Source organism: Apis mellifera, linkage group LG3 (assembly GCF_003254395.2).
Source record: "Apis mellifera strain DH4 linkage group LG3, Amel_HAv3.1, whole genome shotgun sequence".
In the NCBI taxonomy this organism is placed as follows: Eukaryota; Metazoa; Arthropoda; class Insecta; order Hymenoptera; family Apidae; genus Apis; species Apis mellifera.
This window is the reverse complement of record NC_037640.1, coordinates 10,727,697-10,743,825: the sequence shown is the minus strand read 5'-3', so window position 1 is coordinate 10,743,825 and position 16,129 is coordinate 10,727,697. Positions and strand designations below refer to the sequence as shown.

The 16,129-nt window shown below is 32.2% G+C and overlaps 1 protein-coding gene across 13 annotated transcripts in view; it reads left to right on the top strand.

Moving 5' to 3' along the window:
- LOC409856 (guanine nucleotide-releasing factor 2) overlaps positions 1–14,827 on the top strand; it is a 90,045-nt gene extending 75,218 nt beyond the window's left edge. For 6 of the 13 annotated variants that reach the window (XM_016911349.2, XM_016911343.2, XM_016911341.2 and 3 more), the window contains 16 exons: positions 5,863–6,262; positions 6,340–6,564; positions 6,769–6,954; positions 7,103–7,410; positions 7,942–8,058; positions 8,474–8,781; positions 8,974–9,181; positions 9,455–9,478; positions 10,598–10,790; positions 10,878–11,130; positions 11,214–11,454; positions 11,558–11,572; positions 11,746–11,920; positions 11,988–12,632; positions 12,753–12,884; positions 12,972–14,827. In XM_016911349.2, coding sequence (XP_016766838.1) covers positions 5,863–6,262; positions 6,340–6,564; positions 6,769–6,954; positions 7,103–7,410; positions 7,942–8,058; positions 8,474–8,781; positions 8,974–9,181; positions 9,455–9,478; positions 10,598–10,790; positions 10,878–11,130; positions 11,214–11,454; positions 11,558–11,572; positions 11,746–11,920; positions 11,988–12,632; positions 12,753–12,884; positions 12,972–13,110 — 3,569 coding nt within the window. In that variant the 3' untranslated portion in view covers positions 13,111–14,827. The remainder of the gene's footprint in view (positions 1–5,862; positions 6,263–6,339; positions 6,565–6,768; positions 6,955–7,102; positions 7,411–7,941; positions 8,059–8,473; positions 8,782–8,973; positions 9,182–9,454; positions 9,479–10,597; positions 10,791–10,877; positions 11,131–11,213; positions 11,455–11,557; positions 11,573–11,745; positions 11,921–11,987; positions 12,633–12,752; positions 12,885–12,971) is intronic. The other 7 variants (XM_016911344.2, XM_016911348.2, XM_016911350.2 and 4 more) reach the window with 7 other exon arrangements.
- The last annotated feature ends 1,302 nt before the right edge of the window (positions 14,828–16,129 follow it).

Here is a 16,129-nt window from a genome sequence, read left to right as displayed (position 1 = left end):
TGAATGAGTGAAAAGGAAAAAGGAATACGATTGCTACTTAACATGAGTTTAAATTATTTAAATTGTTATTTAAATGATGATATTTAAATTGTTGTTTAAATTATACCGTTTAAATTATATATATTATATATATTGTTTAAATTATATTTTAATGGATCCGTTTCTAAATATTTAAATTTTAATTTCTTCTAACGAATCCGATATCACATTAAAATTATCATACCATTATTACATCCGGAATAAAAACGGTCCATGGACTATATCAAAAGCTTTCTAAATAAATAAATAAATAAAAAGTATCCTCCAACCACTTCGTCGTCGCTCTTCTCTCCCCGCGCAAAAATAGAATCCATCCGAGATTTTTCCTCGAGAGAGTTTGAGCGTGCACGTTTATTTGCAAAGCTTGTTTAACAACGATGATGGGGGGAGAGGGGAAGCTCGATCGTACACGGCCACCGTATGGGAATCGAACCTGGATTCCGTGAATCCAGTCAATCACGGCAATTTGCATCTCTCCCTCCCTCCTTCCCTTCCCTCCCCCACGTGTTTTCTATTATCTCTCCGTCAGCCATCCGAGCCGACCCATTGCCTTTAGCGCGAATCACGTCTGATTGAGGTTTCAATCGGAATTCGTGAATAGAACTTGATTTACGTGCGTACACGGCGAGAGGAGGAGGAGGAGGAGGAGGAGGAGGAGGAGGAGGAGGAGGAGGAGGAGAGGAGCTTTGGGACGGTTGGGGTCGCGCGTTTCACCCCTCGTCACCAAAAGCAAAGATGACTGGGTCCGCGAAACACTCCCTCTCCTCCCTCTCCCTTTCGTGTACTCGTGCCAAATAGCCCGGTAATGATTCGAGCGGCGAGTTATTAATCGAAGGGAAGCGTTGCGGACAGATTCGATGAACCGAATTTCCACTATTTGCGCGCCCCCTTGCTTATTTTCCTCCAATGTTTTACGGGGGAAGAGGAGGAAGAGAAGGGGTTTGGTTGTGCAAATGCCGCGAGATGATTTGCATCTGTATTAATAGGGACGAAGTTTCGAAAATCGAAGGGAAGGGATCAATCGATTTGGTTCGAAGAGAAATCTATTCTTCGGAGGGTGGGAAATTGGAGAACTGATCGGTCTTTCGATTCTGATTATAATTTCGCGTTCGAATTATTTTTCCTGTTATATATATATACGTAAATTCATTGTAAATTCATTATTATTTTCTTTCTTTGTTTCTTAACTTTATTATCCGATAATTCTTCCTCGAAGGATGGGAAATCTTTCGATTCTGATTATAATATCGAATTATTTTTTCTGTTAACGTGAAGAATGAGATCAAAGAGTTTTATGAGATTAAAAATAATATACGTATTGTAATAAATTCATTGTAAAATTATTATTTTCTTTCTTTATTTCTTAACTTTATTATCCGATAATTCTTCCTCGAAGGATGGGAAATCGGAGAGTCTTTCGATTCTGATTATAATATCGCGTTCGAATTATTTTTCCTGTTAACGTGAAGAATGAAAGAGCTTTATGAGATTAAAAGTAATATACGTATTGTAAATTTATTGTAAAATTATTATTTTCTTTCTTTGCTTCTTAACTTTATTATCCGATAATTCTTCCTCGAAGGATGGAAAATCGGAGAGTCTTTCGATTCTGATTATAATATCGCGTTCGAATTATTTTTTCTGTTAATGTTAACGTGAAGAATCAAAGAAGAAATGAAGATCAAAGAGTTTTATGAGATTAAAAATAATATGTACATATTGTAAATTCATTGTAAAATTATTATTTTCTTTCTTAACTTTATTATCCGATAATTCTTCCTCGAAGGATGGGAAATCGGTTTTGATTATAATATCGCGTTCGAATTATTTTTCCTGTTAATATTAACGTGAAGAATGAGATTAAAAATAATATATACGTATTGTAATAAATTCATTGTAAAATTATTATTTTCTTTCTTTGTTTCTTAACTTTATTATCCGATAATTCTTCTTCAAAGGATGGAAAATCGAAATCTTTCGATTCTGATTATAATATCGCGTTCGAATTATTTTTCCTGTTAATGTTAACATGAAGAATGAGATTAAAAATAATATATACATATTGTTAATTCATTGCAAAATTACTATTTTCTTTATTTCTTAAATTTATTATCCGATAATTGGAAGAAAAGTCTTTCGAGATTATTTCTTCCAGATGAGAAGTTTTTCTACGAAGAAAAGAAAAATAGAAAAAGAAATCGACGAAGACTGAAACAAAAAAGTTTACACCTTCAGTCTTCCCCCGATTTATCGACCCGATCGTATACAACGATAACGCGTCGTTTCCATGTTTTCCGGTGAAAATCCCATACGTCCGTCGATCTCGTCGCTCGCAGTAAATCCATTATTTCGATCGGCGAACACGCGCGCCGATAAAAATGGGGCGGAATCGATACGATTCGCGTTAACATCGTTTCGAGCAAACGATTCCAACATTTTATACATACATATATATATATATATATAGATTGGTGGAGGATATTTCGACGCGGTATAATCTGGCTACAAAAGGGTGGGACGAAGAGAGAGAGAGGAGGGGAGAAAAAAATATTCGAATACCGTCGAGTGAGAGTCTCGTCAAAGGATCGCTTTTTTCCCTCCCTGAAAAATTTATACGACGTAATGCGACCGTTGCGATACTCGTATTGCAAATTTCAAGGGAGGAGGAGATGCGCGGGCTGAATTTATGCGAGAAAACGATAAATAAATACCGTCGTGTCGCGCCACTTACGCCCGCTTCTAATGGATTGTTCTCCTTTTTTCTTTTTTATGGAAGGAAGGAGAGATATTTTTTTTTCTTCAATCGAAATTCTCCTCGGAGAATTTCTTTTTATTCGTGAGAAATAATTTGTGAAACAAGAATTAAAATACATATAAGAAGATAAATGGTAATTCGCGATCGATCGCGGGGATAGAGATAGGAAGGAATGTGAAAATGTGTTCGGGAGTTATTGAAAACCTGTTCCCGTCCATAATTATCGTATTTTATCGTTGTGTAATGCGCGACATTTATTAGAGATACGAGTTTTATTACGCGAATAAAGATTGCTTAATACAGTTGTGGATAAAGTAAAAGTATAAAATAAAGTGTAAAAAATATGTACAAGTACAAAAAAATATTACGTTTAATTATATACTTTGACAACTTGTATCCTGTCAACGTATCAATTAATAGATAAATTATATAATATTTCGTGTAAATAACGAAGCAAAAAAAATAAATAAACAAATAAATAAACGCAAATAAATTACATCCGTCCATTAACTTTTCAAACAATACTGTACTGTCGCAAACCGCCGATACGCGAAGCCTCTGTAAACAATCGTAACAAAAATGGCGGAGAGGGGGGAGGGAGGAGAGAGAAAAATTCGAAACGAATCGAAACAAAAATCCTCTTCTGCACACTCGAATCTTCTCTTGGAAAAGCGATCCGATCAATCGAGCCCCGGCCATCGTTTTGACTTTCAATATTTACTCCCATTTTGTTCGCCACTCGCGATATATGTACACACACGCACATATATATATATACACGTTTATCTCTATTCGTTTGTACGTCGAATCCACCTGATCGGTTTCACGTGCTTTCAGCGACAACTACACAACCGCGAAATTTTCCAACACGGTAGTTCGTTGAACACGCGTTGTAATCGCCTCGACGACGTCCGGTTTGACGGACAGTCCATTAAACGCGTTTCGCGCGGCTTTGCACGGATATTGCGCCCTGCTCCGCCATGTTTCGTTCATTATTACGGAAAACATATTTGCCGTGTACGACGAAAGCCGTACATTAAATGATCGTTTCGCACAACGACCCAAATCGAGTTGTAATTGTTTTAATATCGGCCGATAATCCGAGTGTGTGGAACGCGAGCGGTTTAATTTGTTTACTTAGCCTTAATCGAGGCGAATTTATTTCGCTATTCGATATCGCGATATAAAATCGATTTTATTCGTGAGATAATATAAATTCGACGATTGTATTGTATTGAAAATTTCAATAATTTGTTTTTTTTCTATCTTATATTTGATTAGAATTTAAAAAGAATGAAAGAAAGGATGAAAAGAAGAACGGTGAAAGAGGTTGTATTGTACGTTGCGCCTGGCGTTATGCAATCGGTCGTGCACGTGTGGCTGAATGGTCGGAAGAAAATTCGCCGGGAATGACCAAAGGAATTTCGTATTTCTTCCCCGGTTATCGGTTGCGCCGAGAGTATTGCAGAGTCCCCACTGCAGTTTATTGCACCCGGTGCAATGGCCCGATATCCAAAACTGCAGTTTTAAGTTACGATAGCTCCGTTTGGCTGAAATAACGCTCAAGCGCGAAAAAGTTGGGGAGCTGATTTATACAACTTACGACGATTACAAGCGCGAAAGAAGAAAAATGTATATTGCACTCGTTCGATTTCCTCCTTAAAAATAAACCGTTATCAATTTTTGCCAGTATCAATGAAATGTTTGCTTTCAAGTTCTGTAACGAGAAGGAACGATCTCTTTCTCTCTCTCTCAAGAAATTATACCGTCTCGAAATGTTCTTCACAGTCAAAGAACAGTGGAAGAAACTTGCTTCGCCCTGCTCACTTTCCAGTGAACTTTAATTCGATTTAACGCGGTGTAACAGAGATCGAGAACAAATTTATGTTTCCATTGTTGTTTCCAAGCAGCTTGTGCTTTCTGAAAGAATAATCGATTATTATTATACAATTCTTCCAAGAATTGTAATTAGCTTGCTAATAATTCCATAATGTATCATTAAATTGAATTAAATATACGTGATTTCTACACGCATAATTTAATCCGTGTAATAAATTATACTTCAAAATTGATCAATAAGAATAAAATCAACCCGTCACAGATGATAAAAAAAAATTCTATTCGATATAATTCTTCAATCGCATTTACCTTCCACCCTCGAGTTGATAAGAAAAGAAATTCTATTCTGTATAGCTCTCGAAAAATCATAAAATAAGATCGATATAATTCTTTGATCGCAAAAGAAATTCTATTCGATAATATCGATATAATTCTTCGATCGCATTTACCTTCTATCCTCGAAATGATAAAAAAAATAAATTCTATATAACTCTCAAAAAAAATAAGATCGATATAATTCTTCATTCGTATTTATTCTCCACCCTCAAGATGATAAGAAAAGAAATTCTATTCTGTATAGCTCTCGAAAAAAATAAGATCGATATAATTCTTCGATCGTATTTACTCTTTATCCTCGAGCTGATAAAAAAAATAAATTCTATATAACTCTCAAAAAAAATAAGATCGATATAATTCTTCATTCGTATTTATTCTCCACCCTCAAGATGATAAGAAAAGAAATTCTATTCTGTATAGCTCTCGAAAAAAATAAGATCGATATAATTCTTCGATCGTATTTACTCTTTATCCTCGAGCTGATAAAAAAAATAAATTCTATATAACTCTCAAAAAAAATAAGATCGATATAATTCTTCATTCGTATTTATTCTCCACCCTCAAGATGATAAGAAAAGAAATTCTATTCTGTATAGCTCTCAAAAAAAAATAAGATAATATCGATATAATTCTTCGATCGCATTTACCTTCCATCCTCGACATGATAAAAAAAATAAATTCTACATAGCTCTCAAAAAAAATAAGATCGATATAATTCTTCGATCGCATTTACCCTTTATCGAGATGATAAAAAAAGAAATTCTGTAGCTCTAAAAAAAATTAAGATAAAATTAATATAATTCTTCATTCGCATTTATCCTCCACCTTCGAGGTTAAGAGGAACAGAAATTTTCAAAAGAGCGAAATCTAAGTTTAATCGCGTTTGATTACAGAAGTCGAGGAGCGGTCGGGCGGGAAGGCGCGCGGCGGTAAACTTGCGCGTCGTGCGCGCTCGTTCAAGGAGGACTTCCTGGAGAAGCTCTCCCACATGCGTTCTCCCGGTAGCGGCAGCGGGGGCGGAGGAAGCGGGGCGGCCACGAGGGCCGCCTCCCCCTCCTCGCCGCGGACGCCGCGGGACAAGAGCGCCCCCGGGTGCGCGGACGCCACCCTCGACAAGAACCCCCTCCGTGACCTGCACATCCACGTGCGACAGGTGCAGCTGGCACTGCTCCACTTCAAGGACGTCGTGTTGAAGAAGAAGCTCGAGATGCTGCCCGGGAACGGCACCATCATCCTCGACCACATCACCACGATACACACAGTGTTGAAATCCTACTTGCTCTACGAGAACAGGTAACAACGATATTATCATAAGATAGATCATAATTTATCATAAGATAGAAGTTCTTTTATTCCCTCTTTTCTCGAAGCTCCACTCTGGGATCAGCGACGAATCAGGTGTATCAAGCCCTGGCGCAATTGTTGAAACTCTGCGACGACGTGTTGCTGCACGGCGACCAGTCCTCCGCGTTGGACACCGAGAACGTGACGCACATTATAGGATTAGTCGAGGACGCGGTGAAAAACTTGGTCGATCTGGCGAACGAGAAGATCGCCAACAGACAGAAACCTGCCGCCGTCGCGACGAGTAACAGGTAGCCACTTCCTTTATCCATCAAGTACACAGTAAAATAATCTCTCTTCTTCGCCAATAATAATCTCCGTTAAATCTTACTTCTTACGATGATTTGTTCTGAATAGTAAATAAAAAAAAAAACGACCAAAAATTCGATATTTTTTTGTGTCGTCATAACCAGCAGAATTTGACACGATGTACAACTGAAATCAAAACGTTTCAGAACGTCGGGTTATGGATCGGAATTGACGCCACAAAGAAATTCTTTACCCGATATCCCGCTAACCCCGAGGGAAAGGCAGATTTTAGAGCAGACCGCTGCGACTACTAGTCTGGTCCGTAGTTCGCATAGTTCAGAGTCGATTTTAAGGGATTCTAGTCCACCCCCAAAACCACCACTCCCCGAAAGGTAGTTTCCTAAGCTTCTTATAGATAGTAACAATGCATGTTCGATTTTCTTGTTGTTGTTCGGTGTATCTCTCGATAATGATTTATTATATATATATCGAGCAATTGTTGAAAAATAATTAATTTCTTTCAATGATGATGAATTTCAGAACTAATGTGTGTCTGTCGGAGGAAAATAGTTCTTCCGGCACGCCCCCTCCATTGCCACCGAAACGGAGAACGAGGGCTCAACAGTTGCTCGACGAGTCCGAAGGCCTTTTAGCATCTAGTCTTGACGGTGTCTCCTTACGAAGTAGATCTCCAGAGGATTCGTCGTCTCTTCTAAGCGCGTCGGCTGGCAGTTTGGATTCGGCCCTCAATCATTCTCGCGACGAGGATGAGATACGGGCGATCATGGGACCAAACGATGACTCTTTGAACGATAGTATGGATCTCAGCCTGATGGCTACTATTCAGGGTAATGAATCATTCTTCTGGGATTGTTTTTTTTTACAAAAAAAAAAAATTAGGGAGAAACTACTCTTAAGTTTACTTAAGAGATTAATTATTTATAAATAATTATTAATTTATATTTAATTTTTAAGAAAAAAAGAAAACGATGAAATGAAATTAAAGTTATCCTAACAAGGTAATGAAAGAATAATGTTTAAGTACATTTCCATCTGTGTCAAGAAGAACATTATGTGGACAGTGCTTAGTCAGCAAAATAGTTCTCAACTATGCTTGTATTAATCATCGAATCAGTTTTACTGGAAAAGTGTTGAGATACACGTTTTAAGTTTAATTTCTAAAAGAAATAATAATCTGTAGTGAAATAATTAACGTTAAAAAAATTATGTGGTGTGATAATAAAAGATCATATTTAATAATAAGACACAAATGTAGTCTCTCTCTTTCTTTTTTTTATTAATATATTTATATAGTATCGTTGTAGAGAAAATAATTTAAAAAAAAAGAGTATGTGTTAATTATTACTTTATATTTATAGGCATGCAAGTTAATGGTAGTTCAAACTGTAGTTGCTGGGACGGTTCCGAAACAAATATACCAAGTACCATGTTATTAGGTCAACAAACTCCACAAGAAGTGCTTCATCAATTTACTGGTAAGTAATATAAAATTATTTTCTACTTGTAACTATCATAAAGTGAAGCAAAGGCGTTACCGATGACGTTGCATATTTATAAATGTAAAGAAAAAAATGTAAAATCTAAAATTACGCAAGAATTTCTCAAATAGAGCTAGTAGAGCAAGTAGCGTAGGCGTTAGACCTTGTGACGTTGAAATGAATAAACAGTATCGTATAGATCCTCATTCGAATCGGTCCAACATACTGAAATTCTTTTTTCTTCACTCTTTTTTCGAAATTTAATTAATTAATACTAATCTTAGAATACATGATGGCCACTAATTGGGAAACTTTGAGGACATTCTTGCGTAAGGAAAAATATTATATATACATATAGTACAAATTTTTAATCTGTTATACTATAAAAATTATATCGATGATCATGTTTCAGGTATAGAAGGAAATCGATTATCGACCCAAACGCAAGAATCTGGTTTCGTATCGATGCATTCACAACGAAGTTCATCCCAAAGTTATACTACTACTTCCAGTATAACGTCCAAAAGATCTTCCCAGCAGAGCAGCATTAGTTATAATTCACAAACGTTCAATTCTCAACAATCGTTTTCACAAACAAAACTATCTTCGGATAGTAACGGGTCTATTTTCACTCAGAAGACAATGACTAGTTCGAAGAGTACTGTTAGCACAAATATATCTGGAAGTGGAGATTCCGCGATACTAGAAAAATTGGTAAATGTGGGTGTTGTATTTTTTATTTTATGTTGTGTTTTAATTGTATTTTTATCTTTTATTTCTTTTTTATTTTATTTGTTACTTGTGATAATTGCTAAATCTTTTTCGTTTTCATTTTTTTTTTATATGATTATAATAGTTCGAATAATAATTGTATCAAAATTTGTTTTTCACTTTTCAATTTCTATATTATAGGAAATGGAATCGATATCTACATCGGACGCTAATGGTGTACCGCCGGCATTACCAGAAAAACGATCGAAACGGAGAAAAGAACGTCAGCCATCGCAGTACGACAATGTACCTGAAAACGAGCATTTATCAACCTGTAGTTTACATACTAATAATGGCGATAATCCAGATGCCAGTAAACCTCCACCACTTCCTCTTAAAAAAAGGCATAGTAAGTTGAATGATAATTTATAATAAAAAGGCAGCAATAACGCAGATAATATTTAATACTATTGTCATCATTTGCTTTATTGCTGTTTAGTTAAAGTAATATTAATAATTTATATTATGTGTTGAAAATGAAATTACTTTGAATTTAAAGAGAATAAATATTAGAGAATAAAAATTATGTTAGAAATTATTTAGAATATTTATATTAGAATAGTCGTTCCGAATTTTTTCCACATAGTAGGTTAAAACTGATACAATATTTTGTATCCCCCAGTGTTCCAATCAGTGGCATATTCTGGTAAGTGGGATCCTGCCCACACAAATCAGCTATCCCTCAGCAAACACGTTCACGCTAAGTTGAAACCCTTCGTTTCACGCATTGATTATACACGATTTTTTAAGCTCCTAGCTTTTTGCGGCATGTTCTCATCAATTACTTTTGATCTCATTTTGTCGAAATGATTGATACGATTTCATTTAATATTAAGCTTGAATATTTTATTCATAACTTCGGCTTTTTCATGGCTTATTTTTTAATTTAATTGAAATAATACTAAACATGGAGAATAATATTCATTTTTTTTTAAATATGAATTTTTTTTAACTTTCAGATTTAATTGCATTCAACTATTTTCCTTTTTTATTTATTTATTTATTTATTTAAATTAGTTCATGGACTAAAATTTCATACATTAATTTTTTTATTTAAATTTATTACACAATACATTTTATTGTATAAATTTATTATTTTCATTAACATTTTTGTATAACTTCTAAATGTTATTAATCGTAGAAATTAATCTTCAACTACTTGTGGGCGTCGACATTATTCCATTAATTAAATTGACCTTTTCTTGCTAATAGTCAGTTAACACTTATGCTTCTTTAACTCTAGAACTAAGCCAGCTGACTTTAGTTTTCCACGATTATACGTAAAGAATCAAAGAAAAGATATAGATCTCTTATAAAATGAAATTTTCTCGATATATATGATATTTATTCGTGCTTGTATTACGTGATATTTGTTCCAATTAAATAATCGTTTAAAAAGTATTATAATTGGCGAAAATGTTATTCAAAAGATTACATTCTTATTCCAGTGAGTTCGTTTATACGAATCTTGTATTCGTGAATTTATGTATAATTATGTATGGAGATATATATATGCTTGTGCATCAGTGTTTTTCAGTATTTTATACATCTGTGCTTTGATATTTTATTGTAACATGAATCATGCTTGTATTTATCATATATATTATAAATATATGTATATATGTACATATATATATATGTACATGTACACATATATGTATATATCATGGAATCATATTTTTATTTATCTATTTTTCTTATTTCATAATTACTATGTCATTGTCAATACATTACAATTATATAAATGTGATTATATCTATTGCAGTCATGGCATACATGGAGATGTTTGGGAATTGTTCTCACAGTAACAATGACTTCATCTCTGGTCTTGGGACCCGCCATTCAGTGGCAGCTTATAATTCAATGCTAGGTGAATGGCAAAATGATATGGCCCTTACTACGACACAATCGTGTTCTTTCATGGCACATACTATGACCACATTGCACGATAGTTCAAAGTATGTAATTTAATATAAATGTATACATACATATTCTCATGTTTAATATAGAAAATAAGAGAAAATATCATCTATTATTTCTTTCAGTACCTCCATAACTATGACACCATCAGTAACAGAACTAACAAATAATTCTAGTCTCCCACCAGCATTACCACCAAAGAGATCCCGATCCATTAAATCAAATGCAACACCTCCACCAATTTCGCCAAAACCTACCATTAGCATGCAAAGTATACATACAATTGAACCAATCGTAACGTCGACTCCAGTAAAGATAGAAGAATCTGGTTGCATTCATGATAAGAAAGAGCTGACACCTTCAACTCCAGTAAAATTGGTAAACATCTTAAAAATTCATAAATTACTGATATTAGATTTATATTATCAAATATTATTAATCAAGTACCATTTTATTTTCAGAATAACGTTGCCTTAGATACAATATTACCATCATCAAGACCAGCTAGTAATGCTTTATCATCGATATCTGTTGATGATAATACTTTGGAATTAAGAGATATCGATCAAGATGATAGCATATTAGATGAATTGGATATCAGTAAATATTTAGTTTTTAAAAAGCCAGATGAAGAAGGACCAGATATAAGAGGTGGTCATCCTGATGCATTACTAATTCATGCAACTAAAGCTAATAAACACGGTAAGAATTTATTTAAATTTCGAAATTTGAATTCCATTATTAATAAATATTATCAAAGAATAATGAATAAAAATTGCACTTCATACTCTTTCATGCTTCATAGATGAGAAGGAATCAGGTCAGTGTAATAATTTGTTAGATTCATTTTAAATTCTAGTAAAATCCAGATATGTGCAATTTTCTCATATATGTATAATATATTGAGATATTTAATAATATATTATTATATTATATATATTATTATTTTATAAATTATAAGTTAATGTATTTTCATGCTTATTTTATTTACAGATTTTTTGTATCAAGAAGCATTTTTAACTACATATAGAACATTCATGCAACCATTGGAATTAATTCAAAAACTGCATAAACGTCATCAGCGATTCTCCTGTTCTGCTGACGTTGTCAAACAAAGAGCAGCTCGTGAAGCATTTTCTTTATTAGTTAGAGCTGTTAGCGATTTAACGTAAGTTTTGTAAGAAAAAAAATTTTTTTTTTCTATATTTTAAAATAATTAAAATGATTATTTTTAGTATGTCTGATTTGGACGATACCCTCTTGCAAACTCTAATGGAATTCGTGCAACAATTAGTATGTAGCGGTGATCTTACCATGGCGAAAGCTTTGCGTGTTAAAATTTTAGAAAAACACGCTGTGAAACAATTACAATCTGCACAACCAATTCTTTCTTCGTTAAGTGTGACAACAAAGCAAGCTTCCCTTCTCGATTTTAAAAGTGAACAAATTGCGGAACAAATGACATTATTAGATGCTGATTTATTTATGAAAATCGAGATACCGGAAGTATTAATTTGGGCACAAGAACAAAACGAAGAACGAAGTCCGAACTTAACTAGATTTACAGAACACTTTAATAAAATGTCGTATTGGGCCAGATCGAGGATACTAGAACACAGATTAGAAAACGAAGCAAAAGACAGGGAAAAATATGTCGTTAAATTCATTAAGATAATGAAACATCTTAGAAAAATAAATAATTTTAATAGTTATTTAGCCTTGCTTTCTGCATTGGATAGTGCACCTATTAGAAGACTCGAATGGCAAAAACATATTACAGAAGGCTTAAAGGAATATTGTGCTCTTATTGATAGTTCTAGTAGTTTTAGAGCTTACAGACAAGCTCTGGCAGAAACGCAACCGCCATGTATTCCTTATATGTAAATATATTTAATTATTAATTATAAATATATTTAATTTTTTTATTTATTTAATATAATAATTTAAAATCAAGGTTTATCAAATATATAAAATATTTTAAATAACTTTTCTACCTACAGTGGACTTGTATTACAAGATCTTACATTCGTGCATATTGGAAATAGTGATCTTTTACCTGATGGCAGTATAAATTTTTCGAAAAGATGGCAACAGTTTAATATTGTTGAAAATATGAAAAGGTTCAAAAAAGGGTATGTTTTATTTTTTTAATAATTTATTTGTTTAATAAATTATTTTGCTCTAAATTTAATTATTCACTGATTATATATTTATTATAGGACATATTCATTCAAGAAGCACGAACGTATAATAACGTTCTTCAACAATTTCAGTGATTTCCTCTGTGAGGAGGCAATGTGGCAGATTTCAGAAAGTATCAAACCACGTGGTGGGAAAAAAGCACAGTCGCAGAACTAGAATATATCTAACCCTTTCACTGCCTGTGTCTCGAAATCGAAAGGCTGAATCAGTGAATTAGAAATTTATATTTATGGTATTTAGATAAATTTTTAATTATGAACTGAAGAAAAATGATACAACACTCTAGGGTGGTGAAAGGGTTAGCTATGTCTATACCGTTTCAACAGCCTCTGTGAGGTTGTATTTTAATTTATGAAAATTTAAGTATTCAATCTATACTAAACAAAAGGAAAAAGAAAAAGAGATTACAAACAAACATTTAGATCAAATTGAAATTTGATATATTTGTTTTGTTTAAAAATATAAATTGCGTGTATGGATATCGATTGAATCGAAACGCGTCGAGACTTTAATGAATTGGCTAAGATCAATCATGTCTCAATGTATTTTTGTAGTTTTTTTCCTTTTTGCCATAAAATAAATAAGGGAAAAATTTGCTATGGATCTATGCAACGTATACTTAAACGATGCAGCTATAACGATGCTTAACATAGCATGAAGGGAAAGAAACCCCGCACACATTAATTATATTCTATATATATATATATAGAATATTCTATATATATATAGAAATATATATGAAAACTATTTATTTATTTGCCTTATATCAGCGATATGTAAAAAATAGTAGATGTCATTCATTTCTTTTTTTTTTTTTTTAATTTATTTAAGTATATATGTGAACGTCCATCATATAGCTTTATCGTAGGTAGAAAAACTTTTCAAACGTCAACAGGGAAAAATCTGTTGACTTCGCAAGGAAAAACACCAATTACGTTGATTAATGTAGAGCCATTGTAGTATCGGATCAGCGCAAAAATAATGCGCTTTTCCGAACACATGGCACGACTGAGCGTAACTGTTACATATACTATTGTATATGATTCTAGGAAACACTTTTTGTTGGAAACTTGTTAATAGATATCCAAGCTTTCAGCTTTAAATCGAATGGTTACCTAGAGATATGTAGGTAAATTAAGTGTGAAGAAACTCACGATCATAACAAAAGAATTGAATTGACATTTTATTAACATCATTCAATAGTTTTATTGATAATTATAAATATCGATATATTATAATTTGATATTTTTCACTATCAAATTTTTTCTACGTTTATAGATTTCAGCAATGAAAGCAAGAGCCTTTCTTTCACAGTACATTCCGATAGAGTGAAAGAATTCGATCAAATTAATTTTATTGAAATTATAAAGATAAAGAAAAAAATGTATTAATTATCTCTATAATTTTTTTTATTTTTGTTTAAATATATCGAAATTTAATAGAGTGCATCAATTTTTTTTTTTTTTTTTGTTTTTTGAGTTTCTAAGATAAATAATACCGCTATAATGATATATGGCTGTCTGTGTGCCTCATATTATAGAGTGAATGAATATCTGCCTATTAACACTTCTTTGTTCTCACATTTAATAACATAAATGTCTTGTGTACAATATTCATGGGCAAAGCTATAATAATCAGGCTTAAGAGATTTAAAAAAAGAACTATCATCTGCATGTTAACGCGTTCTATGTATAATCGTACCGATTGTACATTCTTATTCACGTTAAAGAAAAAGGCCTAAGCAGTTGATAGTTAACGTCGGTCTATAAGCATACCGTTAATTAAAATTTATCATTAAACATTGAAAAAAAAAAAAAAAATAAAGCTAAAACAACCATGATTTAGTCTCAAGATATAGTTAGAAAATTGCTATTGTATACATATATAAATTCGATAAACATTTGTCAATTTCTGAACATGCACCAAGTATACATAACATAGCTTTCAATATAAATCATAAACAAAAAATAACAAGCGTTAAAAATCGTTTCACAAAAATAGATGCACTCCGTTAATTGCAACTATAAACAATTCAAAAGAAAAAAAAGAGGAAAAAAATCAATCTTAGTTGAAAATTTTTTAATGAAGCATACATGTTGCACCAATAATTCGTTATAAGTATAAATATGATGGTAAATGTGAATTTTTTTGCACAAAATTCATAATACGTGAGTGTGTGTATGTGTGTGTGTAAATGTATGTGAAGACAAATATTTTATGTTTAATAGTTGGTACGTATAAAAATAATTTGTCTAATCTATAACTAAAAAGAAGTTTATTAACGTTGTAAATAGTTTGATTGTATTCATAATTTGTTGTATATGTACGCGAGTGCCCACTTATTATTCACAATTGTATATACGCAGCGTATTATCTTTATATTAATTTTACGCACGACGTAATTAATCCCATGCAGTTTTTAAGTTAATCAAAATCATTGTGATGCCATGTTACATTCTTTTATAGTAGCGAATATCATGATCTTTATATTATTTTCATTTAATTAATGAAATTAAATAGACAATTCATTTTACCAGATATCCTTGAGTCACACAATTTGAAATAATGAATATGCATAAATTCCTTATCACAAAAAAAAATAATAAATTAAAACATTACTATTTATAATATGTAGCAATATTTTCCAAATATAAAATTAATATTATAAATCAAATATCTTACTTAGAAATCATAAAAATAAAATATATATTTTCGATAACAAAAAATCAAATTGATTTTTATTTTAATTATGTATAAAATAAGTTATAATTTTTATTGTTATAAGGAATTTACGTATTTTTGATTCATTGCATAATATTAGGATATCTGGTAATCAGGTTCAATTTCGTTTTTTTTTTTTTCTGTATTTTTCTTTAATAGAATCATTGTCATTTTTCTTTTATAATTTATTAGTTTTTTTTATACATCATATCCTTTCAAATTCCAATCCATATGTACATATACTTCGAAATCGCTTCTACTTTTTGAAATTCTGTTAATAGTTCCTTTTATAAAATGGCTCACTGAAAGTGTATTTATAAATGTAATGTATTTATATTAATTGCCGTTGCATCTATTTTATATTATATTTTTTCTCAATTTACTGTTAACAGAATTCTCTTGTAAATTTCGCGTAAGTATATAAGGATACAATTTAAGATAAATGCTAACAAAA